The 23,397-nt window shown below is 39.9% G+C and overlaps 1 protein-coding gene across 6 annotated transcripts in view; it reads left to right on the top strand.

Moving 5' to 3' along the window:
- dclk1a (doublecortin-like kinase 1a) overlaps window positions 1-23,397 on the top strand; it is a 349,384-nt gene that overhangs the window by 190,641 nt on the left and 135,346 nt on the right. For all 6 annotated transcript variants that reach the window (XM_043692071.2, XM_043692070.2, XM_043692073.2 and 3 more), the window contains exon 5: window positions 8,809-8,940. In XM_043692071.2, the coding sequence (XP_043548006.1) occupies window positions 8,809-8,940 (132 nt within the window). The remainder of the gene's footprint in view (window positions 1-8,808; window positions 8,941-23,397) is intronic.

Raw genomic sequence — 23,397 nt, 5'->3', positions numbered from 1 at the left:
TCCTCACATAAAAATCACATGGCAATATCATGCATTCAAACATCTCCTTTTTATCTAAAGCAACAAAGAATTTCCATTCGCTATCATTTTCAGTTACGCAATATTGATGGTCAACAGAGAAATGATCATTCATTAACAAAACTGTGTGATTCTTGACTGTCCCATTTTCATCAGTCTCTGCACATATATTGCATTCATAATCTCTAAAGCATTCAGGTCTTTGGTTGACATGCAGAAGTGTTCCTGTTGTCAGTTTATCTGTTATCTGCTTATTCTGAGGGAAATGTTTCTGCCATAAGGAGGATGGTTCCCATGGTGAATGCTTGATCAAAGCAAAATGTTTGTCTTTCGAATTTGATGTCCTGCTAGATTGATCCTTGTAGAGCTGTTGTTAGTTTTTATAATATTAATGAAAGATGCTTCTTATTCTATACTAAATATAATTGTGCATTCTTAGCTTTCTTAATAGTGCACACTCTGATAACAAATTAAGCAAGAAGCTTGCTAAGTAGTTCATGAATTCAACAAACCATTTCATTCCATTCATATCTTTTGGTAACTATCTTTATGTTTCATCTCTGACTTTGTCAGGATCTGGGTAAAGTCCTTTTTACTGTCAATATGATGGACTTAAGGCATCTTCAATTAAAGATTTTTCTTCCTGTTCCATTCTTTTGTTCTTATCACATTTTTCTTCAGCTGTTCTGTGAAGACATCCAGTTCTGCTTTCTCTTGGCAGCTTTGGTGTTTAGCTGTGAGCTTCTGAACGAAAGAATTCTTGACTTTTACTTTTACTCCATTTTTAAGGATCCCGTGGATTAATGGAGTCACGAGATCCTCTGTCTTGTCCTTCAGGCTGACCTTGAAGTCAGCTGGAACTCTCCTTAGCAGATCTAGAGTTAGTTTCAAACTCCAGTCTACTTTTAGATCATGTTCACCAGGAAGGAGTTGGTAGTGTTGAGATAATGTTACTGAACTACTAATCCATAACTTCAGACTATTGTTCTAGGGGCATGAGTTTGAAACCCACCATGACAGGGGGCAAAATTTGAATTTATTAAAAATCTAGCTTACGTGTAGAATCCCTACATGTGAAAGCAGGCCATTCAGCCCATCAAGCCAACACTGATCCTCCTATCCGGATCCACCTCACTACCCTATAACACTGCATTTTTCTTAGCTAATCCACCTAGTGTGCACATCCCTCCATACTATGGGCAATTTAGCACGGTAAATCCACCTACCCTGCATATATTTGGGCTGTGGGAGGAAACCAGAGCACCCAGAGAAAACCCACACAGATACGGGGAGAATATGCAAACTCTACACAGACAGTTGCCCGAGGGTAGAATTGAACCTGGGTGTGAGGCAGCAGTGCTAACTACTGAACCATTCAACTACCCTGCATGGCAGGGAAGTCATGTGACCACTTTTGATTATTGTAAAAACCCATCAAATTCAGTAATGTCTTTTAGAAAAGGAAATCTGTCATCCTTACCTGATCAGGCCCTCATGTGAACTGAGGCCCACAGACTGTGATTGATTCTTAACAGGTATCTGGCAATTAAGGATGGGTAATAAATGCTGGCCTGGCTATTGCTGCCCTTATCCCATGAAAAAAAAGTAAAATGACAATTAAGATCTTTGTAATCTTGCATCATCTGTTCAGTCACTTAATGGCCTGCTAAACACTGCAGATCACTTATAGCATGTGTAGCTTGGCCAGACTTGCTTCAGCTAAGATGAATCGATTTGCTTAATGTTGACGAACTGAAACTCGAGCTGTTCATTCTTCCCTTCCATTGGGCTCCCGCTTTTTTTTTATTTTCTTCAGTTGAGCACTATTTGTTTATAAGATGGTTGACTTTTGTATTGAGACTTAGAGGGAGGAACTTCCATAGTGTAGGGATCCTATGATTATGTTAGATTTATTTTGAATTCAAATTTCACCATCTGTCTTGGTGGGATTTGAACTTATGCCCTGAGGAAAATAGTCTGAGGTTCTGAATAAGTAGCTCAGTAATATTATCTCTATTCTGCCAACTCTTCTTTCCTGGTGAACATCACCTGAAAGTAGACTGGAGTTGGAAGCAGCTGTGCTGAGCTTAACTAAGAATAACTACAAGGGAATAAGGGCTGAGCTGGCTGGAGTGGACTGGTTTATAAGCAAAGACATTTGAGGAACAATGGCAAACGTTTAAAGAGATAGTTCATGGCTCACAGCAAATACATATTCCAGTGAGGAAAATTAATGCTAGGAAGGGATAAAGCAAACATGTTTAACAGTAGAAACAGACTGATTCCTGTGGCAGGACTGATGTATGAAGAGAGATTGGATCTGTTTGGAATATATTCATTGAAGTGGAGAAGAATGAATGGGGTATCTCAGAAAAACCTATAAAATTCTAACAGGACTAGACAGGGTAAATGCAGGAAGGATGTTCTGAAGACTAGGGAGTTCAGAATGAGGGGTCAGAGTCTAAAGATCCAGGGTAGGCCGTTTAGTAGTGAGATGAGGGAAAATTCACCAGAGATTATAATTCTCTGCCAAAAAAAGCGATTGAGATCAAAACATTGAATGTTTTAAGGAAGGGGATAGATATATTATTAGGGCAAAAAAGATCAAAAGGTATGGGGCAAAGGGCTGTTTACACAGGCTACTTTTGTTCATATTTGCTATGTTTCCATGTTTAACTAGGGAGGTTAAGGATAGCATCAAAGTGAAAGAAGCAACATACAATGTGGCAAAGATTAGTGGTACGCTACAGGATTGGAAAAGTTTTAAAAACCAACAAAAGCTGACCAAAGAATAATAGTGAGAAAGTAAATATTGAGGGTAAACTTGCAAATAATATCAAGACATATAGCAAGAACTGATTTAAATATATGAAAAGGAACAGAGAAGTCAAAGTAAATGTAGGCCCCTTAGAGAATGAACCCGGGATAATCATAATGGGGAATCAAGAAATGGCAGAGGAATTGAATAATTACTTTGCATCAACCTTCACAGTCAAAGACACCTATAGCATTACAAAATTACAAAACAATCAAGGGGCTAAAGGAAGAGAGGAAATAAAAATAATATTTATCAGGGTTTATAAATTCATGAGGAGAATAGATAAGGTGAATAACCAAGGCCGTTTCCTCAGGGTAGGGGTGTCCAAAGCTAGAGGGCTTAGGTTTAAGTTGAGAGGGAAAGGATTTAAAAGGGACCTAAGGGGCAATATTTTCACACAGGTAGTGCTACGTATATATAGAATGAACTGCCAGAGGAAGTGATAGAGTTGAGTAAGGTTCCAACATTTAAAAGACATGGATAGGATAGGTTTAGAGGAGTTTGGGCCAAATGCAGGCAACTGGGACTATTTCAGTTTAGGAAACCTGGTTGGCCTAAACAAGTTGGGCCAAAGAGTCTGGTTCCATGATGTGTGACTCTAAGACTTAATGGCTCTGAAACTATCACCAGATTAAAAAGTGCTTGGGAAACTAATATGGCTAAAAAACAGAGATTTGGAAAACTGTCAATATAACACCTTTATTTGAAAAAGGGAAGGAAACAAAAAACAAGTATCTCTGGGCCAGTTAGCATCACTTTTATTTTGGAAGTTGTTGGAACCTGTCATAAAGGATGTAATAGCAGAGCATTTAGAAATGCATAATATAATCAAACAGAGATGGCACAGCACCATGAAGGAGGAATCATGCCCGGCAAGTTTACTCGCATGTTTTGAGGAGGTAACAAGCAGAATAAATAAACGACAGTGGTGGGGGGCAAAATATTTCTACATTTAGAAGGCATTTGATAAGATACCAACATTGGGCTACTTAATAAAATAAGAGCCCATCGTGTTGGAGGTACATGTTAACATGGATGGAGGATTATCCAACAAATATAAGACAGAGATTTGGGATAAAGGGTGCAATGTTAGGAGAGCACCCTGTAACTAGTGGTGTACCTCATGGATCAGCGCTGGAGCTAAAATTATTTTAAGTATGTATTAATTAGTTGGATGAGGACAGTTAATGTACTGTACCAAAGCTTGCAGCTGATACAAAAATAGGTGAGAAGGCAAATGGTGAGAATGTCACAAAGAATCTTCAAAGGAACATAGACAGCTTAAGTGAGTGAGAAAAAACTGAGCAGATGGAACATAATGTGGGAAAGTGTGAGCCCATGCATTTTAGCAGGAAGAATAGAGGAATTCAATATTATTTAAATTGAGAAAGACTGCAAAAAGCTGCAGAATTGAGGAATTTGGGAATCCTTATCCATGAATCACAAAAAAGCTAGCATTCAAGATCAGTGGGAAGGTAAAGGGAATGTTGGATTTTATTTCAAAGGGAACAGAGATTTTTCTAAATTCATAGAAGGCACTAGTCAGATCAAGCTGGAATACTTTAGATAATTTTAGGTTTCTTATCTGGGGCAGATATGCTGACATTGGAGGCAGTCCAGGGAAGATTAACTAAACACATATGAGGAATGGAGTTACTGTCTTATGAAGGGTATTTGGGTAGACTGGGCACCTATTAATTGGAATTTAGAAGACTGAGAAGCAAAGTCAATGAAATATAAATGATTCTTAGAGCAGTGTCCAAGGTATGTGCTGCAAGGTTGTTTTCCCTTTTTGGGAGAATCTATGACCAGAGCAGATAATCTCAGAATAAGGGATCATAAATTTAAGACAGTGATGAGGAGAATTTTCTTTCTCTGGGAAGGTAGTGAACCTGTGGAATTTTTTATCACAGAGAGCTGTTGAGGCTGGGCCATTAAGTGCATTAGAACTGAGATCGAAAGATTTTTAATCAGTAAGGGATTCCCGAGGTTCTGGGGAAAAGACACAAGTGAAATTGTGGATTATCAGCTTAGCCATGATCTCATTGAATGAGATGTGCGAGGTGAGGTGCCGGAGAACTGGAGGTTGGCTAACATGGTGCCACTGTTTAAGAAAAGTGGTAAGGGCAAGCCAGGGAACTACAGACCAGTGAGCCTGACGTTGGTGGTGGGCAAGTTGTTGGAGGGAATCCTGAGGGACAGGATGTACATGTATTTGGAAAGGCAAAGACTGTTTAGGGATAGTCAACATGGCTTTGTGCATGGGAAATCATTTCTCACAAACTTGATTGAGTATTTTGAGGAAGTAACAAAGAGGATCGATAAGGGCAGAGCTGTAGATGTGATCTATATGGACATCAGTAAGGCATTCGACAAGGTTCCCCATGGGAGACAGATTAGCAAGGATAGATCTCATGGAATACAGGGAGAACTAACCATTTGGATACAGAACTGGCTCAAAGGTAGAAGACAGAGGGCGGTGGTGGATGGTTGTTTTTCAGACTGGAGGCCTGTGACCAGTGGAGTGCCACAAGGATCGGTGCTGGATCCTCTACTTTTTGTCATTTGCATAAATGATTTGGATGCGAGCATAAGAAGTACAGTTAGTAAGTTTGCAGATGACACCAAAATTGGAGGTGTAGTGGACAGTGAAGAGGGTTACCTCAGATTACAACAGGATCTTGACCAGATGGGCCAATGGGCTGAGAAGTGGCAGATGGAGTTTAATTCAGATAAATGCGAGGTGCTGCATTTTGGGAAAGCAAATCTCAGCAGGACTTATACACTTAATGGTAAGACCCGGGGGAGTGTTGCTGAACAAAGAGACCTTGGAGTGCAGGTTCATAGCTCCTTGAAAGTGAAGTCGCAGTTAGATAGGATGGCGAAGAAGGCATTTGGTATGCTTTCCTTTATTGGTCCGAGTATTGACTACAGGAGTTGGGAGGTCATGTTGCGACTGTACAGGACATTGGTTAGGTCACTGTTGGAATACTGCATGCAATTCTGGTCTCCTTCCTATTGGAAAGATGTTGTGAAACTTGAAAGGGTTCAGAAAAGATTTACAAGGATGTTGCCAGGGTTGGAGGATTTGAGCTAATGGGAGAGGCTGAATAGGCTGGGGCTGTTTTCCCTGGAGCGTCAGAGGCTGAGGGGTGACCTTATAGAGGTTTACAAAATTGAGGGGCATGGATAGGGTAAATAGGCAAAATCTTTTCCCTGGGGTCGGGAAGTCCAGAACTAGAGGGCATAGGTTTAGGGTGAGAGGGGAAAGATATAAAAGAGACCTAAGGGGCAACTTTTTCACACAGAGGGTGGTAAGTGTATGGAATGAGCTGCCAGAGGATGTGGTGGAGGCTGGTACAATTGCAACATTTAAGAGGCATTTGGATGGGTATATGAATAGGAAGGGTTTGGAGGGATATGGGCCGGGTGCTGGCAGGTGGGATAAGATTGGGTTGGGATATATGGACGGGTTGGACCGAAGGGTCTGTTTCCATGCTGTACATCTCTATGACTCTATGACAAAGAGATTTGATGGGCTGAATGGCCTTTACTTCTCATATATATTATGTCTAATGGAAAAATGTCTTACCCCTGCATGTCCTGAATTAATATTGCGTCTTATATCTTTGCTCAAATGTCTCTGAGTCTGATTTATTCCATTTTCCCATGCTGTTTTTTTTCCCATGATCGAATGGTTGTTAATCAGACATCAACCCTCCTAATTTTTGGAACTTCATCCTAAATTCTTTGGATGAAACATTTCTTCTCACATAATGCAGTTTAAAATTGCAACATACAGATTTCTTTTGATTTCCATGTTACTAGACAGTGTCATTGCCTCCTGCCTCCCCAGCATTGATGGCATTGAAGAATCCCCTTCACTACCGTGTGTGTTTGAGTATTCAGCACAGCAAAGTGTTCAACACAGGGACTTTATTGAAGTGAAGCTTACGATGTCAGCTGACAATGTGGGTCATGGCAAAGGACACATGACATGGCATGCTAGATCAGGATATGTGCATGGTTTCATTTTTTTCCAAAAATTCCACATTTATACATAAAAAGAAAATAATGCAGAAAAGTTACCAACTGCCTACATTACTGTTCTCATGCCTTAGCAGTTCATTATTTCCTTCAGTGTCTGCATATGCATTGCACACACAAACCGTGTTGGTCTCTTAATGGTAAGTGTGCATTTGTCATTGATTGTTCAACTGCATGATGTTCTTTTGTGAAGGAGTGTCATTCCTGTGTTATTTGGGGTTGCTGTTCTATTTCTGATGTTGGATTGCTGTGGACTTATTATTTTCTTTTGCAAGATGTTTTCCGTAATGTTTACATTCAGCTCTTTGTCTGTGATTATTCCACCCTGTGAGCCTGGTGTATCTGTCAGCATAATACCAAGACCTGTTTTCCTTCTGCCATGAATATGCTCCACAGTACTTATACACAGATCAATTGCTCTCCTGTGTGTAAACAAGCCAAATGAGGAGAGATGGAGCAGTTTGTGCCTATGTTCGCTAGAAATTAGAAGAATGAGAGGAGCTCTAATTGAGGTATTTAAGGTAAAGAGGATTGACAAAGTCGACATACAGTCAGTGCTTCCCCTTGTGAGGCAATCTAAAATGAGGGATCATAATTTTTAGCTAAGGGGTGGCAGTTTTAAAATAGAGAAGAGGAGGAATTACTTCATTCAAAGGATTGCAAAGCTGTAGAATTCATTACCTCAGAGTGCGGTGGACACCAGGACACTGATTATGGAGGAGTTAGATAGACTTTCCTTTAGGAATGGATTAAAGGATTATGGATAGTGGGTAAGAGTGGACTTGAGGCTAAGGTGAGATCAACCGTGATTGTGTTAAGTGGTGGAGCAGGCTTGAGGGGCTGAACTTGTGTTTTCTATCATGAGGTATGGTTTCACTTTGGATCCCTTATGCCCAAAACAATCCTGGCTTTCATTAGTTCATTCCTTAATTGTGTAAATTCATAAGTTTCTGCAAGCAATGTCACTAATATCATATTTTGATTAATGGACTCTTTCACTTTGTTCACTAGTTTTGAATAGATATCATTCATTCCTAGCTTTCACTTAGAGCTCTATGAGTTTCTTCAAAATGTTAAAAATTACTGATTCATATTTTTTCTGCACTACAGAGTGATTCAAGGTGGAATATATTTTGAAAGCGTCTCTTCCTAACAGTGTTAAAAATATAGCAACTTGTACTTATTCTGGTTTGCTCAACAAATCTGTAGATATTTTATAATTCTGCCTTGCCCAGTGAAGAATTTCAGTTTTTTTTTCCATATCCCCAGTAAATGGAAGAGGAACTGAAAGGGGAGAAGCTGCAGCCATTTTCTCCTGATCAGCATTTTCATGATGATCTTTGTTTTATTTTCTTTCTCATTGGCAGCTCAGCTCTGCAGCTGTGCATTTTGTTTGAGCTCTGGACGTTCACCACTTCTGACACCATGTTTTCAGTGTATGACAGCAATGTGATCCTTATGAGAACTTCATTAAAGCCTAAGATGCCTGCCTACAGTGTGTGTGCTTCTTGGTAGGGGTCACATGTGAATGGCAAATTAGAACAGACACTTGTAGACATTGTATTTTAATCTAAATACATTGAGCTGTTTGAAGTAGCATTATGTAAACAAATCTTTCCCTGATAATGCCTCTATTACCTCCTCCTTGCTATAAAAAGTCTGCCACAACTTTAATGCTCATCCATACTTTTCTCCTCAGCGCTTCATTTAATTCTATATACTCATTTCCCTGATATTGATATTGTCCATTATAATGGTATTGTCAATTTATTCTCCAATGTGTGAATTGTTCTCTACAGCTTTCTGAAATATCATGAATTATGAAAATGTACATTATTGTTGAGGTATGTTTTAAGTTCCAGAGCAAAACATATTTTTGATTGTCTAACTTTCTGAAAAAAACTTCCTTTCTTTTGCACCCACAGAATGTCGAGTTGTTAAGTCTACTTCATACACTAAAGTTCCTGGTGCAGGTGGTGGTGCTACAGCACGAAACATTACCACTAAGAACCCTGGGCCTTCCCGACGTAGCAAGTCCCCAGCTTCTACTGGCTCAGGTAATGAAGACAATATTACCATTTTATATTATATTACTGTACTTGATAACTCATTTCTGAAATCAAATCAACACTTCCATAAATACAATTAAGTAAGAAATTGCATTTTAATAAGATTCATGTAGAGCGTATGAATGGGAGAAAAGTCTCTGTTCAGCAAACTGCACCATTTTATGATTAATGCCTATTCACCCTCCCGTGTTCTCATAGCATCTCCAAAATAGAGAATACATTTGATGATAAACTATGAGAGTAGAACTCATTTGCTTATTAATTGTTATTTCAATCTTGTAATTAGATTACAGACTTGAAATTGCTTCCTTTTCAATTATATTATATTATTATAATTTATATTATTGTAAAAGCATTTTAGCACTTTCTTCCTATAACTGGAGCATTGTTCACCTTTCAATTTTATACCTCACTCTTTCAACGTTTGAATCTTTTAGTTTCCTCCATCTCTCTGCCATTCCACATTTTCTCTTATAGCTGTCTATATCTTTCTTGCTTATGACTCTTTTACATCCACTTTCCCTTTGTATAAGTTGACTCTTTGTCTCCTGCTCTGTGACCATAAGCATAGAATAATGTCCTTGAATGTCAGGTATTCTGCTATTCTTATAATTTCTTCCCTCTTTGCTAACTTAGCATTATTTGAAGGATCATGAAAAGCGTAAGGATAGATGCTGGCCTGTGGCTAATGACATCATTGTGTATATGGGTGAAAAATATCATAATATAGATGGAATAATGTATGGATTCAGATTGTGGGAACTGCTACAGACAGACTGGCCAGGATTTGCAAAAGGTTCTTGCAGCATGTTACATAGTATATCGCTATTGAGGTCACAAGAGAAAGAAAAGCAATGGCAGGTTTCTACTGCTGGCAAATCTGCCTGCAAGACAGAGCACTGACATGGAGAGAAAATCATTCAGTCAACGAGAGTTAACAGAAAGTGTCTAACAAGCCAAACCTTTATCTAAATACTTCTCATGTAATGTGGTCAGCTTTAGAACAGCAGGCAATAGTAACCAAAAAAAATCTGAAAGTACAGCAGCCTTCTCGATGTAAGTAGTTAGAAGGATGCCAACGTGTTGGATGTATCTGTGGAAGTTTGCTTTGAGTGAAGTGTGGGTTAAGAGAACAAGACTGTTGGAGACCAATGAAAGAAACTCCTTAAAGATAATGGTTCAGACTGTAGAGGAGTCAGCAAGAGCAGTCATCTTAAGAAATGCTGCACAACAGCCAAACTAATTTTTTACATATAGGGAAACCTCTCAATTAAAACAGGGTTCATCCTATTCTGTGTTTCAAGTTTGGCTTTGATTAATATTAATTTATCATGAAATACTGACCTCTCTTATTTTTGATTAATATAACTGTCAATTTCTAGTAAGTTTTGGACATCATTGATTGTAAGAAAACCTAAACTTGCAAGTTTCCTTTGTGATAATATTTTACTGGTCAGAAGTCCACATTTTAATATTATAATACAACTCACAGTTATAAATATTTCGTCCTGAATGTAGTTTCCTTACCAATTCTTCTATCTTCCTGAGAGTAGCAAAAATGTGCCTGTGGGGCAGCTTTTTACGTATGAACCCTTTCTAATCACTGGATTCTTTGAACTCTTGTCTTTAGGAAAATAACTTTTTTTCTCTTATAACCATTCAAAGTGGCCATTTTCTTTATGCAGTACTCTGCACCAGTGGGCCTGAAGAATGTGATGGAAATTGCTGTCCAGCCTTTGGGACAATAAGCTTATTTCCAATCACAAAAGGGGCTCAGCACCTTCTGTCATTGCAATAGAGAAACTGTACATACAGCTTGAAGAACTTGAGAAAGTAAGTTAGCTGACACAAGTGGATGGATACAATAGTAAGAAGTACTCACCATGATTCGAATCATTGGCTGGTTTTAGTACAAGTTATATTTTTTTAAACCAAAAGCATATTTGAACACTTGGAGGTTTGCGTTAATTTCTGCCTGTGCTTTCAGCTTTTGGGATTTTGAACGATAACATGGTAACTGTAGACATTCATTTCATTGTGCAATTTGTTGGACAGTGTGTGGGTGTGAGGGTGTTTATGAGATAGTTTTTATCTGGTGAATTGGCTGTAGTTTATTGAAACCACAGGACTATAAAGTATGTTCTCCTTTCTCTGGCCACCCATTCTAGACCTTCCCTCCTTGCAGACCATCCACATGTTACTAGGACACAGTTGAATCTACCCCTCTTCATTGTCAACAACTTCAAATTCCAGAAGCTGGAAGTTACCTGCTTTATGATGTTATTGCAATGCACAACAGACTACAATGATTCCTGAAACTCTTGCTTGAATACATTGTAGAATTTATGTGAGCATCTAAAACAAAATTATACATTGGTTGCTCTAACTCAGTTAATACAGTGACTTCATATCTATTGCCCCATCTGTCTGTGAAATGTTACTGGAATCATAAACCACAAGCGGGTGGGAATTAGAGCGACATATCTGAGAGGGGGGTAGTTGTAGGTGGGGCAGTGACAGGATGTAGTGAACCTATTGGGAAGGTTTCTCACGTGATGAAACAAAGGGATCAGTTAAAGTGTGTCTGCTTTAACGCAAGGAGTGTCAGAAATAAGAGTGATGAACTTAGAGCATGAACAAGTACTTGGGGCGATGATGTTGTGGCTGTAACGGAGACGTGGGTTTCACAGTGGCAGGAATGGGTTGCTAGAGTGGAAAAAGAGGAGGGAATGCAGCATTGCTAATTAGAGAGTGCATCGCAGCTACAGAAACTAAGGTTGTTGAGGTTTGCCTACTGAGTCAGTATGGGTGGAAGTTAGGAACAGCAAGGGAACAGCCACCCAATTGGGGGTTTTCTCCAGTCTCACTAATAGCAGTAGAGAGATTTAAGAACTGATAAGCCGGCAGGTTTTGGAAAAATGCAGATGTAGCATGGTTGTTGTTAAGGGTGACTTCAACTTTCCCAATATCGACTGGAACCTCCTTAGTGCAGATGGTTTGGATGGAGCCGTTTTGTCAGGTGTGTTCAAGTGGGTTTCCTTACTCAGTATGTAGACAGGCCAACGAGGGGAGAGGCCATTTTGGATTTGGTGTTCGGCAATGAGCCAGGACAGATGTCTGATCTCGTGGTGGGAGAACACTTTGGTGACAGTGACCACAACTGCCTCACATTTACCATAGACTTGGAGAGGGAAAGGTGCAGTCACCAAAGGAAGATATTTAATTGGGGAAAAGGAAATTATGACACTGTCAGACAGGAGTTAGGAAGTACAGCCTGAGAGTAATTGTTCCACAGAAAGGGAACAGCAGATTGTTTAAGGAGCAGTTGTTGCGAGCGATGCACGAATTTGTTCCTCTGAGACAGGTAAGAAGGTGTAAGATTATAGAGCTGTGGATGACGAGAATAGAGGAGCTTTATCGTCAAAAGGAAGAAGGCAGCTTACGTAACGTGGAGGAAGCAATGATCTAGCACAGCTTTCGAGGATTACAGGCTTGCTAGAAAGGAACTCAGAAATGGACTGAGGAGAGCCAGGAGGAGGCACGAGAAAGGCTTGGCAGGAAGGATTAGATAGAACCCAAAGGCATTTTACTCATGCGTGAAGAATAAGAGAATGATCAGGGAGAAAGTAGGGCTGATCAGGGTTAGCATATGGAACTTGTGTATGGAGTCTGAGCAGACAGGGGAAGCCCTAAATGAGGTTTTTGCCTCAGTTTTCACCAAGGAAATGGAACTTGTTGTGAATGAGAACTTTGAGGAGCTGGGATATGAGATTGGACAGACCAAGATTGATGAAGTTAATGTGTTGGAAATTTTGGCGAACATTAAAATTGATAAATCCCCAGATTTATCCTAGGTTGGTCCGCGAAGCAAGAAAGGAGGTTGCTAAGTCGCTGGTGGAGATCTTTGCTTCCTCACTCTCCACAGGAGTCATACTGGAGGATTGGAAGGAATTGAATGTTCCTCTTTTCAAGAAGGGTAATAGGGAAATCCCTGGCAATTACAGACCAGTCAGTCTTATGTCTGTGGTCAGCAAGGGTTTGGAAAGAATTCTGAGGGATAGGATTTATGACTATTTAGAAAAGCATAGTGTGATTAAAGGCAGTCAGCATGGCTTTGTGAGGGACAGGTCGTGCCTGACTAATCTTATTGAATTCTTCGAGGAGGTGTCAAGACAGGTCGACGAAAGTCGAGCAGTAGATGTGGTGTATATGGACTTCAGCAAGGCATTTGACAGGGTTCCTCATGGTAGGCTCATTCATAAAGTCAGGAAGTATGGGATACAGGAAGATTTGGCTATCTGGATTCAGAATTGGTTGGCTGACAGAAAGCAGAGAGTGGTTGTAGATGGAAAGTATTCTGCCTGGAGGTCAGTGTTGAGTGGTGTCCTATAGCACTCTGTTCTTGGGCCTCTGCTTTCTGTAGTTTTTATAAATGATTTGGGTGAGGAGATTGAGGGTTGGGTTAGTAAATTTGCAGACAACACAAAGGTTGTAGGCGCCGTTGATAGTATTGTGGGCTATTACAGGCTGCAGTGTGACATAGACAGGTTGCAGAGCTGGGCTGAGAAATGGTAGATGAAGTTCAACCTGGATAAATGCGAAGTGATGCATTTTGGAAGGTCGAACTTGAATGCTGAATATAGGATTAAAGACAGGATTCTTGGCAGTCTGGAGGAACAGAGGGATCTTGGTGTTCAAGTACATAGATCCCTCAAAGTTGCCAGTCAAGTGGATACGGTTGTTAAGAAAGCATATGGTGTTTTGGCCTTCATTAACAGCGGGATCGAGTTTAAGAGCTGCGAGGTTTTGCTCCAGCTGTACAAGTCCCTGGTGAGACCACACTTGAAATATTGTGTCCAGTTCTGGTTGACCTACTGTAGGAAAGATACAGAGGTTTTGGAGGGGGTGCAAAGAAGGTTTACCAGGATACTGCCTGAACTGGAGGGCTTGTCTTATGAAGAAAGGTTGACTAAGCTTGGACTTTTCTCTATGGAGAGAAGGAGGAAGAGAGGTGACCTGATTGAGGTGTACAAGGTAATGAGAGGCATGAATAAAGTCAATAGCCAGAGACCTTTCCCCAGGGCAGGATTGACGGGACGAAGGGTCATAGTTTTAAGATATTAGGAGGAAGGTATAGAGGAGACGTCAGAGGTAGGTTCTTTATGCAGAGAATTGTGAATGCATGGAATGCATTGCCAGTGGTGGTGGTGGAAGCAGGGTCACTGGGGACATTTAAGTGCCTGCTGGACATGTACATGGACAGCAGTGAATTGAGGGGTGTGTAGGTAAAGTTATTTTCTTTTTTTTTAGATTAGATTAGATTACTTGGTGTGGAAACAGGCCCTTCGGCCCAACAAGTCCACATCGACCCTCCGAAGAGTAAACCACCCAGACCAATTTCCCTCTGACTAACGCACCTAACCTATGGGCAATTTAGCATGGACAATTCACCTAACCTGCGCATCTTTGGACTGTGGAAGGAAACCGGAGCACCCGGAGGAAACCCACGCAGACATGGGGAGAATGTGCAAACTCCACACAGACAGTTGCCTGAGGTGGGAATTAAACCCAGGTCTCTGGCACTGTGAGGCAACAGTGCTAACCATTGTGCCACCATGCCACCCACACATTAGGATTTTACATTAGGATTAATCCTCGGTACATCATAGGCTGAAGGGCGTGTTCTGTGCTGTACTTTTCTATGTTCTATGTTCTAACTTCAGTAGATGACCCTGAACAATACTCTAGCATCCTGATGCATGGTTCTGAGGGATGAGGACAAATATGGTGCATTGTCACATAGTGAAAACATCATGGTACCTCCATCGGGTTCTCAAGATATACTATACTAATTAAAAGGATATAGGACACATAACATTTGTCTGGGTGTTTTAAGCTGGGTTTAATTTTTGAGCCTTTTCCAATGACTTTAAAGAAGAGGTGCCTCCTGAAATGTTTATTCCAAACTAACATTTCCCATTCTTATCTTTCATCTATTTATAACACAAATATAAAGGAGTTCCCTTTAGAAAGTCTGTCACCATAAAAACATAAGGAATTAGACGAGGATTAGGACATTCAGTCCTTCAAGTCTGCTCCGCCATTCAATGAGATGAGACTGATCTTTTATTTCAACACCATTTTCTTGAATTGTCGTCATTTTTTAAATGCTTTTAATGTTTAGAAATCCATCAATCTCAGTCTTAAACATGTTCAATGACTGAGCCTCCACAGCTCTCTGGGCTAGAGAATTCCAAAGATTCACCCTCTGAGTGAAGAAATTCCCCCTCAACTCAGTCCAATGGCCTCCCTTCTTAATCTGAGACTATGTCCTCTGTTTCTGGGTGCTTTAGCCAGAGGAAACATCCTGCATCTGTCCTGTTGATCCCTCTAAGAACTTGCATATTTGAATGAGGTTTCCTTCATTGTTGAAAACTCCTGAGAAAATAGTAACCTATTTAATCTTTCCTCAAAGGACAGTCCTTCCATCCCACAAATCGTCTGGTAAGGAAACCAAAAATGCAGGAAATACTTCATGTCTGGTTTCAACAAGGCTCTATATAACTGCAGTAAGAATACTTATATTCTCAAATCCTCTTATAGTAAAGGTCAACATACCATTTCCCTTCTTAATTGCTTGCTGTTCCTTCATGTTAACTTTTAGTGACTCATGAACAAGGATATCCAAGTCCCTTTGAAGTTCAACATTTCCCACCTCCTCACCAGTAAGAGATATTCTGTATTTTGATTTTCCTGCCTAACTGGTTAAACTCACATTTCTCTACATTATATGTTATCTGACAAAATTATGCCCACTCACTTAGTCTCTTCAAATCCCCTTGAAACGTCTTTGTATCCTCCTCGCAACTCGCACTCCCACCTAGTTTTCTGTTCACTGCGAACTTGGAAATATTACATCTAATCCACACATTGTTCTCTTTGTGAAAAGTTGGCCCAAGCACTGATCTTTGCAACACCCCACTACTCAGAGGCTGCAATCCCTGAAAGTTTGCCATTTATTCACACTTTTTTTTCTGTCCATTTTACAGCTATCAATCCATTCCAGTCTACTTCCCATGTGCTCTAATTTTGCTCATTAAAATAAGAATTTCTTTGAATTACACTGGTTGAACCAAATAGCGAAACTACTTAACTACCGACTGCTAAAGAGTACTACCAATTGTCAAGCCGGAGCATATTGAGTTTGCCTCTTCAATGTATTGTCTACCTTAGTGATATTTTCCTGCTGTTCACACTTGGTTTTATATATATAAAGTAATATTTATGCTTTTCACCTTATTACAGACCTTCCTTTCCCTTTGTTCTTTTGCCCATCCTCTGCAACCTAGACCAAACCTCCTATCTTGATGAAAACGTTTTACATCACTATCTTTTCTCCATTCTGACGCATGGTCATCAACTAGAAAATCTGAGCCATATTTTGCCACAAGCTGTTATCAAAACCACTGCTATGTCTGGACCCCAGAGGATTTCAGAGAAAGAAATTCAGGGCAACTTGGTGCACTTGCAATGGACGTGAATAGTGTCCGACGTGCGACCAGGGGAAGGACAGCTGTGACACATGTAACAGAGAAGCACACAATAACTATCAGCATCTGTGGAGTGGCTCATAGTGTTCAGAGGCAGTCTTTCTGGGAATTCCACATGAAGTAGATGAGATGAGAGATGGGAGTACAGCAGCCTTTCCACTTGCTGTCATTGAAAATCCCCTTCATTTGTAACATGGTCTCCAATTGTGGTTATGTAGCCTCCTCCTTTCGTTGTTGAGATTTCGACACCCTGTGGTGGGCACACAGATCTCACTGTAAATCTCAATTTCTGCCACTGCTTAGTAGTTGTGGCCAGGTCTGTGGTGCACCATTGACAAAAGTACAAAAAAGCAAAAGCAGTAAGGAACCAAGGTGGATACATTTTATAAACCTTTGCTGGCTGGACTACCTTCAAACCTAACTTGGAAAATTCTTGCTGTTAACACTGTTCCTGTCTCCCTAGAATACCTGCTGAGTATTTCCACCATATTCCGTTTTGTTTCTATTATTTTGGGGGATTTTTGAAAACGGTTTTAGGAAATGAATCAAAATGGTTCGCATGTGCTCTTAAACTATTAATGTGCAGCAGATAAAGTGTTATGTCATTGCAAATGGTTAGTGGTCCTACCTACGAGCAGAAATCACTCTCACTTCTCGTCCCACAATTGAGATACTTGACATTACAACAAAATTTCACCCAATCACTTGTGATTATCAACTTGAAATGATCAACATATTGCGATCCTGGGCCATATGAGGACAGACCAGGCAAGTCAGCAAAAGTTTCAGCAAAGATGCAGATTTCAAGGGGTATCTTAAGGACGGAAAATGCGGGGTAGGGAAGTGGAGCAGTTTAGGGACTAAAATCCACAGCTGAACGCACACGCACATGGAGAAATGACCGTCTATGGTAAACTGATTGAAATAGGGGAGTGCTCAAATACCTGCAATTAGATGACTGAAGGGGTTGTGAGACTGAAGAAGATTACAGACATAGGGTGGGGTGAGACCATTATGGGTTTGCAAGCGAGATTGAGATTTTGAAAATTGAGGTGTAGTTTAATTAGGAAATGTTTTAGGTGAGAAAATACAGAGCAATGAAAAGACAGGAATTTGGTGCAAGTTTGGACACAGGAAGCATTTTGGATCATCTCAATATTACAGAGTTGAAAACTCTGTCAAAATAATTAAGTTGAGAAGTAACAAAGAGACGGTGGAGTGCTGCAACTCCAGGTAAGTTGGGACAGTGTTAGAGTGGGTAATGTTTTAGGGGGAGAAATAAATGGTCTTTCTCACAATTTGGCCACATCACAAAATATGACAGCAAGGCTCTGACTATTTAGTTCGGGTGCAATTGGTTACCTCGGAGAGGCATAGAGGATAGTGTGAAAGAGTTGGGCGTGGAAGTCCAGGTAGTAGTAGAATCAGCATGCGTGGCAATTAGGAACATCTTGGATGACAAGAGAAATTGAGAGCTTGGTCAAAAAGGTATACGCAAGCAAGGATTTAGGAGGGCTAAAAGTAGCCGTGAAATTACTTTGGAAAACAGAATTAATGAAAATCCTAAAGCATTTTGTGCATATACTGTATAAGAAGCAAGATGGTAGCTAGGGAAAGGATAGGTCCAATGAAAGACAAAGGAAGGAGTTTATGCATTGAGCTGGAGGAAGTGGTTTAGGTGCTTAATGAATTGTATCGGCATTGACAAAGGAGAAGAGTATGGTGCACGCTGAGGGATATTCTAGTGCTCAATATAAAAAAGGAGGAAGTGTAGAGTGTTTTGAAAAGCATTAAGGTAGACAAGTCCCCAGGACCAGATAGGATCTATCCCAGAATGCTGTTGGGGCAGGTGAGGAAATTGCATGTACCTTGTATGAAATCTTTGAATCCTGTTTAGTCACAGGTGAACTCCCACAGGACTGGAGAAATCCCAACATTGTTCCTCTCATTTAAGAAGAGCAACAGGGATAATCTGCGAAATTACAGGCCAGTAATTAAGGGTATTATTGGAAAAGATTAATCAGGATGGAATTTACTCGCATTTGGAAAAATATTAACTTATTAGCAGCAGGCTAATAATGACTGTGTCTGGAATGCAGTCCCAGAGGAGGTAATGGAGACAGACACAATAGTATCATCGAAGAGGCATTTTGACAGATATATGAATAGGCAGGGAATAGAGGGATATGGACCGCATACAGGCAAAAAGGTTTTTAATTTAGAAAGGCATCATGTGTGGGTGAAATCTTGGTGGACTGAACAGCCTTTTCCTGTGATGTACTGTTCTTTGTTCTTTGGAAGATCATCAAGCACTATATTGCATCTTTAAAAAAAAGCAACGTAATCATTGTGAGAAACTTTTTTCTTCATAAAGACTAGATAGATCAATTGGCAAAGGTGATCTGGCAGATGAGTTTGAATTTATTGAATGCTTTTATGACAGTATCTTTGAAAAATACATTGTGCAACCAAATAGGGATAAATCTCCTTCAAATCTAATACTGCAAATTAAGGCAGGGTTAACTAATCAATAAAAGAGCCATTGAGGAAAGAATAATCATCATACAAGTAAATTCCATATTAACTTTGAAAGTAGTCTAATCTAATTTCAAACAAGGATCTTTAATCTGAAATGATGTAGATATGGGGAGTGGGTGGTGAAGCTGGTTAAGTTTGACTGGTAAATAGATTAAAAGTGCAGTGATCCCTTTAAAAATGGGAGATTACAAAGAAACAACTCAAAATGTTCAGAAGAAAAGAACAGGCCATTAGAAAAATAAAAACTCAGCTAGAGACATCCAGCCCGATTTATTAATGAAGGTCAGGGTATAGTTGATAGTACAGAATTTGAGTATTGCTGATAAAGTCACATTTCATTAAAGCTTTTCATCTTGTACCCTAGATGATAAGCAAAAATGCCAATTTTCAAAGGGAGTTTTCATTCATAGTTTCATAGAGATGTACAGCATGGAAACAGACACTTCGGTCCAACCCGTCCATACCGACCAGACATCTCAACCCGGGTCCCACCTACCAGCACCCGGCCCATGTCCCTTCAAACCCTTCCTATTCATAATGCATTGGTAAAAAGGGTGCTTATTGGTTGGTAAGTCAGCTCTGGCGGTTAAGGCATTGCCATGGGAATGCACCAGGAGGTATTGTCCCAAAAGTACTTAATGTTCAACCACTCACAGCACTTTGTTACATTTCCTTTTCCTGCAGAGAAAAGACCCTTGCTTATGAATATATGTAAACCTAGCAAGCAAGCATACTACAAGACCAACTGTTAATATTTAACTTGGTTGTTAGAGTAATTCTTAGCACACTTGGGATTGTTCAGCAAGTTGTGTCCAATCACAAGATTGCATCTAACGTTATATATTATCTTCTGAGTGTTGTAAGTATACCCTGGTTGAGTACAGTCTGGCCAGCACAAACAGCTAAAATGACATGCTGTTTGATACAATCCAATAGTAGTAGGTCATGTGGTCGAGATTATTTTGTTCATAGATCTTTGCAACACAGAATGAAGCCATTTGGCCATTCGTGTCCAAGCTGGTCAACAAAGATCTGACTACATGATTCCCTTTTTCCAGCTCTTGAACCATAGCCCTGGAAGCTTGTGAATGCAATGAATATTTAATTACTGCTAAAATATTATGAGAGTTTCAGACTCAACCTCCCATTCAGGGAATGAGTTTCAGATTACTACCACTATCTGGGTGAAATAACCTTTCCTCAATGTTCCTTTTGGCCTTCGATTTCTTACCTTCAATCTATGCCACCTGATAGAGTCATAGAGTCATGGAGATGTACAGCATGGAAACAGACCCTTCAGTCCAACCCGTCCATGCCGACCAGATATCCCAACCCAATCTAGTCCCACCTGCCAGCACCCGGCCCATATCCCTCCAAACCCTTCCTATTCATATACCCATCCAAATGCCTCTTAAATGTTGCAATTGTACCAGCTTCCACCACTTCCTCTGGCAGCTCATTCCATACACGTAGCACCCTCTGTGTGAAAACATTGCCCCTTAGGTCTCTTTTATATCTTTCCCCTCTCACCCTAAACCTATGCCCTCTAGTTTTGGACTTCCTGACCCCAGGAAAAAGACTTTGTCTATTTATCCTATCCATGCCCCTCATAATTTTGTAAACCTCTATAAGGTTACCCCTCAGCCTCTGACGCTCCAGGGAAAACAGCCCCAGCCTGTTCAGCCTCTCCCTATAGCTCAAATCCTCAAACCCTCGCAACATCCTTGTAAATCTTTTCTGAACCCTTTCAAGTTGCACAACATCTCTCCGATACGAATAAGACCAGAATTGCACGTAGTATTCCATCAGTGGCCTAACCAGTGTCCTGTACAGCCACAACATGACCTCCCAACTCCTGTATTCAGTACTCTAACCAATAAAGGAAAGCATACCAAATGCCTTCATCACTATCCTATCTACTTGTGACTCCACTTTCAAGGAGCTATGAACCTGCACTCCAAGGTCTCTTTGTTCAGCAACACTCCCTAGGATCTTACCATTAAGTGTATAAGTCCTGCTAAGATTTGCTTTTCCAAAAGGCAGCACCTCGCATTTATCTGAATTAAACTCCATCTGCCACTTCTCAGTCCATTGGCCCATCTGATCAAGATCCTGTTGAAATCTGAGGTAACCCTCTTCGCTGTCCACTACACCTCCAATTTTGGTGTCATCTGCAAACTTACTAACTGTACCTCTTATGCTCGCATCCAAATCAATTATGTAAATGACAAAAAGTGGAGGACCCAGCATCGATCCTTGTGGCACTCCACTGGCCATAGGCCTCCAGTCTGAAAAACAACCCTCCACCACCGCCCTCTGTCTTCTACCTTTCGTCTGAGGCTAGTCTATCCTGTGGTATGATGCTCAGAATTGAATGTGTTAAGATCTCTGTAGAAAAATAACCTTTTAAAATATACTTAAATTCCAAGTGACTAACTTAAAAGAAGTTACATGACAGGATTTCAAGTATTAAATCATAGGATTTGAAGTATTATTCAGTAGTAACTTACTGTAATAAGCTAAATACAATATTGACTAAACATAACCCAGGAGGCAATTAATATTCTAACAACATAACAAATAACTCTTATGAATATCTTAACATAACCAACAACCCCGCACCCCAAATATATATGTGGTTATAGCCTTTATGGAAAATCGTCCACAGCCATACCTACTTCCAATGGATTCATATCACTCCTACACTGATCTGACCACTTAAAGGATCTTCTACCAGTTTCCAAAGAATTCCTGACTAACTACAGCAGTAAAAATCACTGTGATGATTTCTTTATCTGCCCTTGGCGGGAATATTTTCCTGAGGCTTTAGGTTGCTATAGGATTCATCACTTCAAGTGGAGACTGTCCTCCCTCTTACAATTCTGCCTGGTAGCTTTCAAAGGACTAGAAGCCTTCTCCTCTCTGCTGACCACAACGACTGCAGCCTATCTCTCTGGGACACATTTCTCACTCACATTTTCTTTCCAAAGCCTCTGAGACAGAAAGCCTGCCTGGAGTCAGCACAGGTGCTTCTGTTCCCAAGTGTGTGAACATTTGCACTTTGCTCTCAACAAGCCTCAGCTTTAGCTGCTCATCTTCACAGACACTACAAAATACAGTCATCTTATAAAACTTTACATTTATGACAAATGTTGTAATCCAGGTATGGTCTAATGAAGAAACAAAAACAGAAGTTGCTGGAAAAGCTCAGCAGGTTTGGCAGCATCTGTGCAGAGAAATCAGAGTTTCGGGTCCAGTCACCCTTCCTCTGAGATTGTTGCCAGACTTGCTGAGCTTTTCCAGCAATTGCTGTTGTTGTTTCAGAATTACAATATCTGCACTTCTTTCAGTTTTTAAATGGTTTAATGAAGGATTTCTATAGCTATAGGATGACATGTAACTCCTCACATTTTAACATTTTTAGGTATGAAGGTGAGAATTCCATTACCCTTTTGTATTTTTTTTTAACCATGACATTTTAACAATCTATGTGCATTACCTCTTAACAACACTCAGAATGTTTCAAGTGTTTCACTATTTAGAGAGTACTCCATTATGTTTTTTTTTTAATCCAAAAGCAATTGCCTCACACTTACCTATTCTGCTTGAAGTAGAACTTGCTTTTATTGAAAGTCAGCAGCAAGGAGCTGGATGGACAAGAACTAAAAGTAATCCATGACTACAGAGCAAAGATGTGGTAAAAATCAGAAACTCTGACCCATTCATGAATGAACACAGAATTATATGAATAAAAAATAAAATTGTAGAAGAACTCAAGGAAAAAAGTCACAATACAGTAGACTACATTCACTTGCCTGTCAGCGTTTCTGGAACATTATACTATCCTTGTATTCTACAAAGGTGATGAAATAGGTATGTCACTGTGTTGAATTATTTATCGACAGAATCAAATAATTAAAGCTCCCAGGTTTTTAAAAATATAGCCTCGAATCTGCCCATTTTCTTTTTTAATTTATTCATTTAACCTAATTAGTTTGCAGATGAAATATCTTGTGGGCATGTTAGCAATATGGTAAATGTAATAGAAAACTCTCATTTCAAGTTTTGTTACACAATTTTATTTCAATTGTATCAAGTGGTTAGGATTATTTAAATTGATAACTAGGACACAACAACAGATATAAGTCATGAATCAATGATCGTCACCACAAACCTTTAGAGATCTTTTAACCTCAACACTATTATAAGGTCACAACTTTTTCAGGGTCTGTGGTTTCATTGCATTGTGATCCAGGATTTTCAGTCAAGCCTAGGTGAACATCTGATTAAATATACTTACTAGTTGCTTACTCCATTACAATTTCAGTAAAGCCTATGATGGGTTTTTGCTATAAGC

The sequence above is a fragment of the Chiloscyllium plagiosum genome, unplaced genomic scaffold, assembly GCF_037043375.1.
Source record: "Chiloscyllium plagiosum isolate Xiang-an unplaced genomic scaffold, Cpla_swu_hap1 HiC_scaffold_6, whole genome shotgun sequence".
Classification (NCBI taxonomy): Eukaryota; Metazoa; Chordata; class Chondrichthyes; order Orectolobiformes; family Hemiscylliidae; genus Chiloscyllium; species Chiloscyllium plagiosum.
The sequence above is the reverse complement of the archived record's forward strand: the minus strand, read 5'-3'. Positions and strand labels throughout refer to the sequence as shown.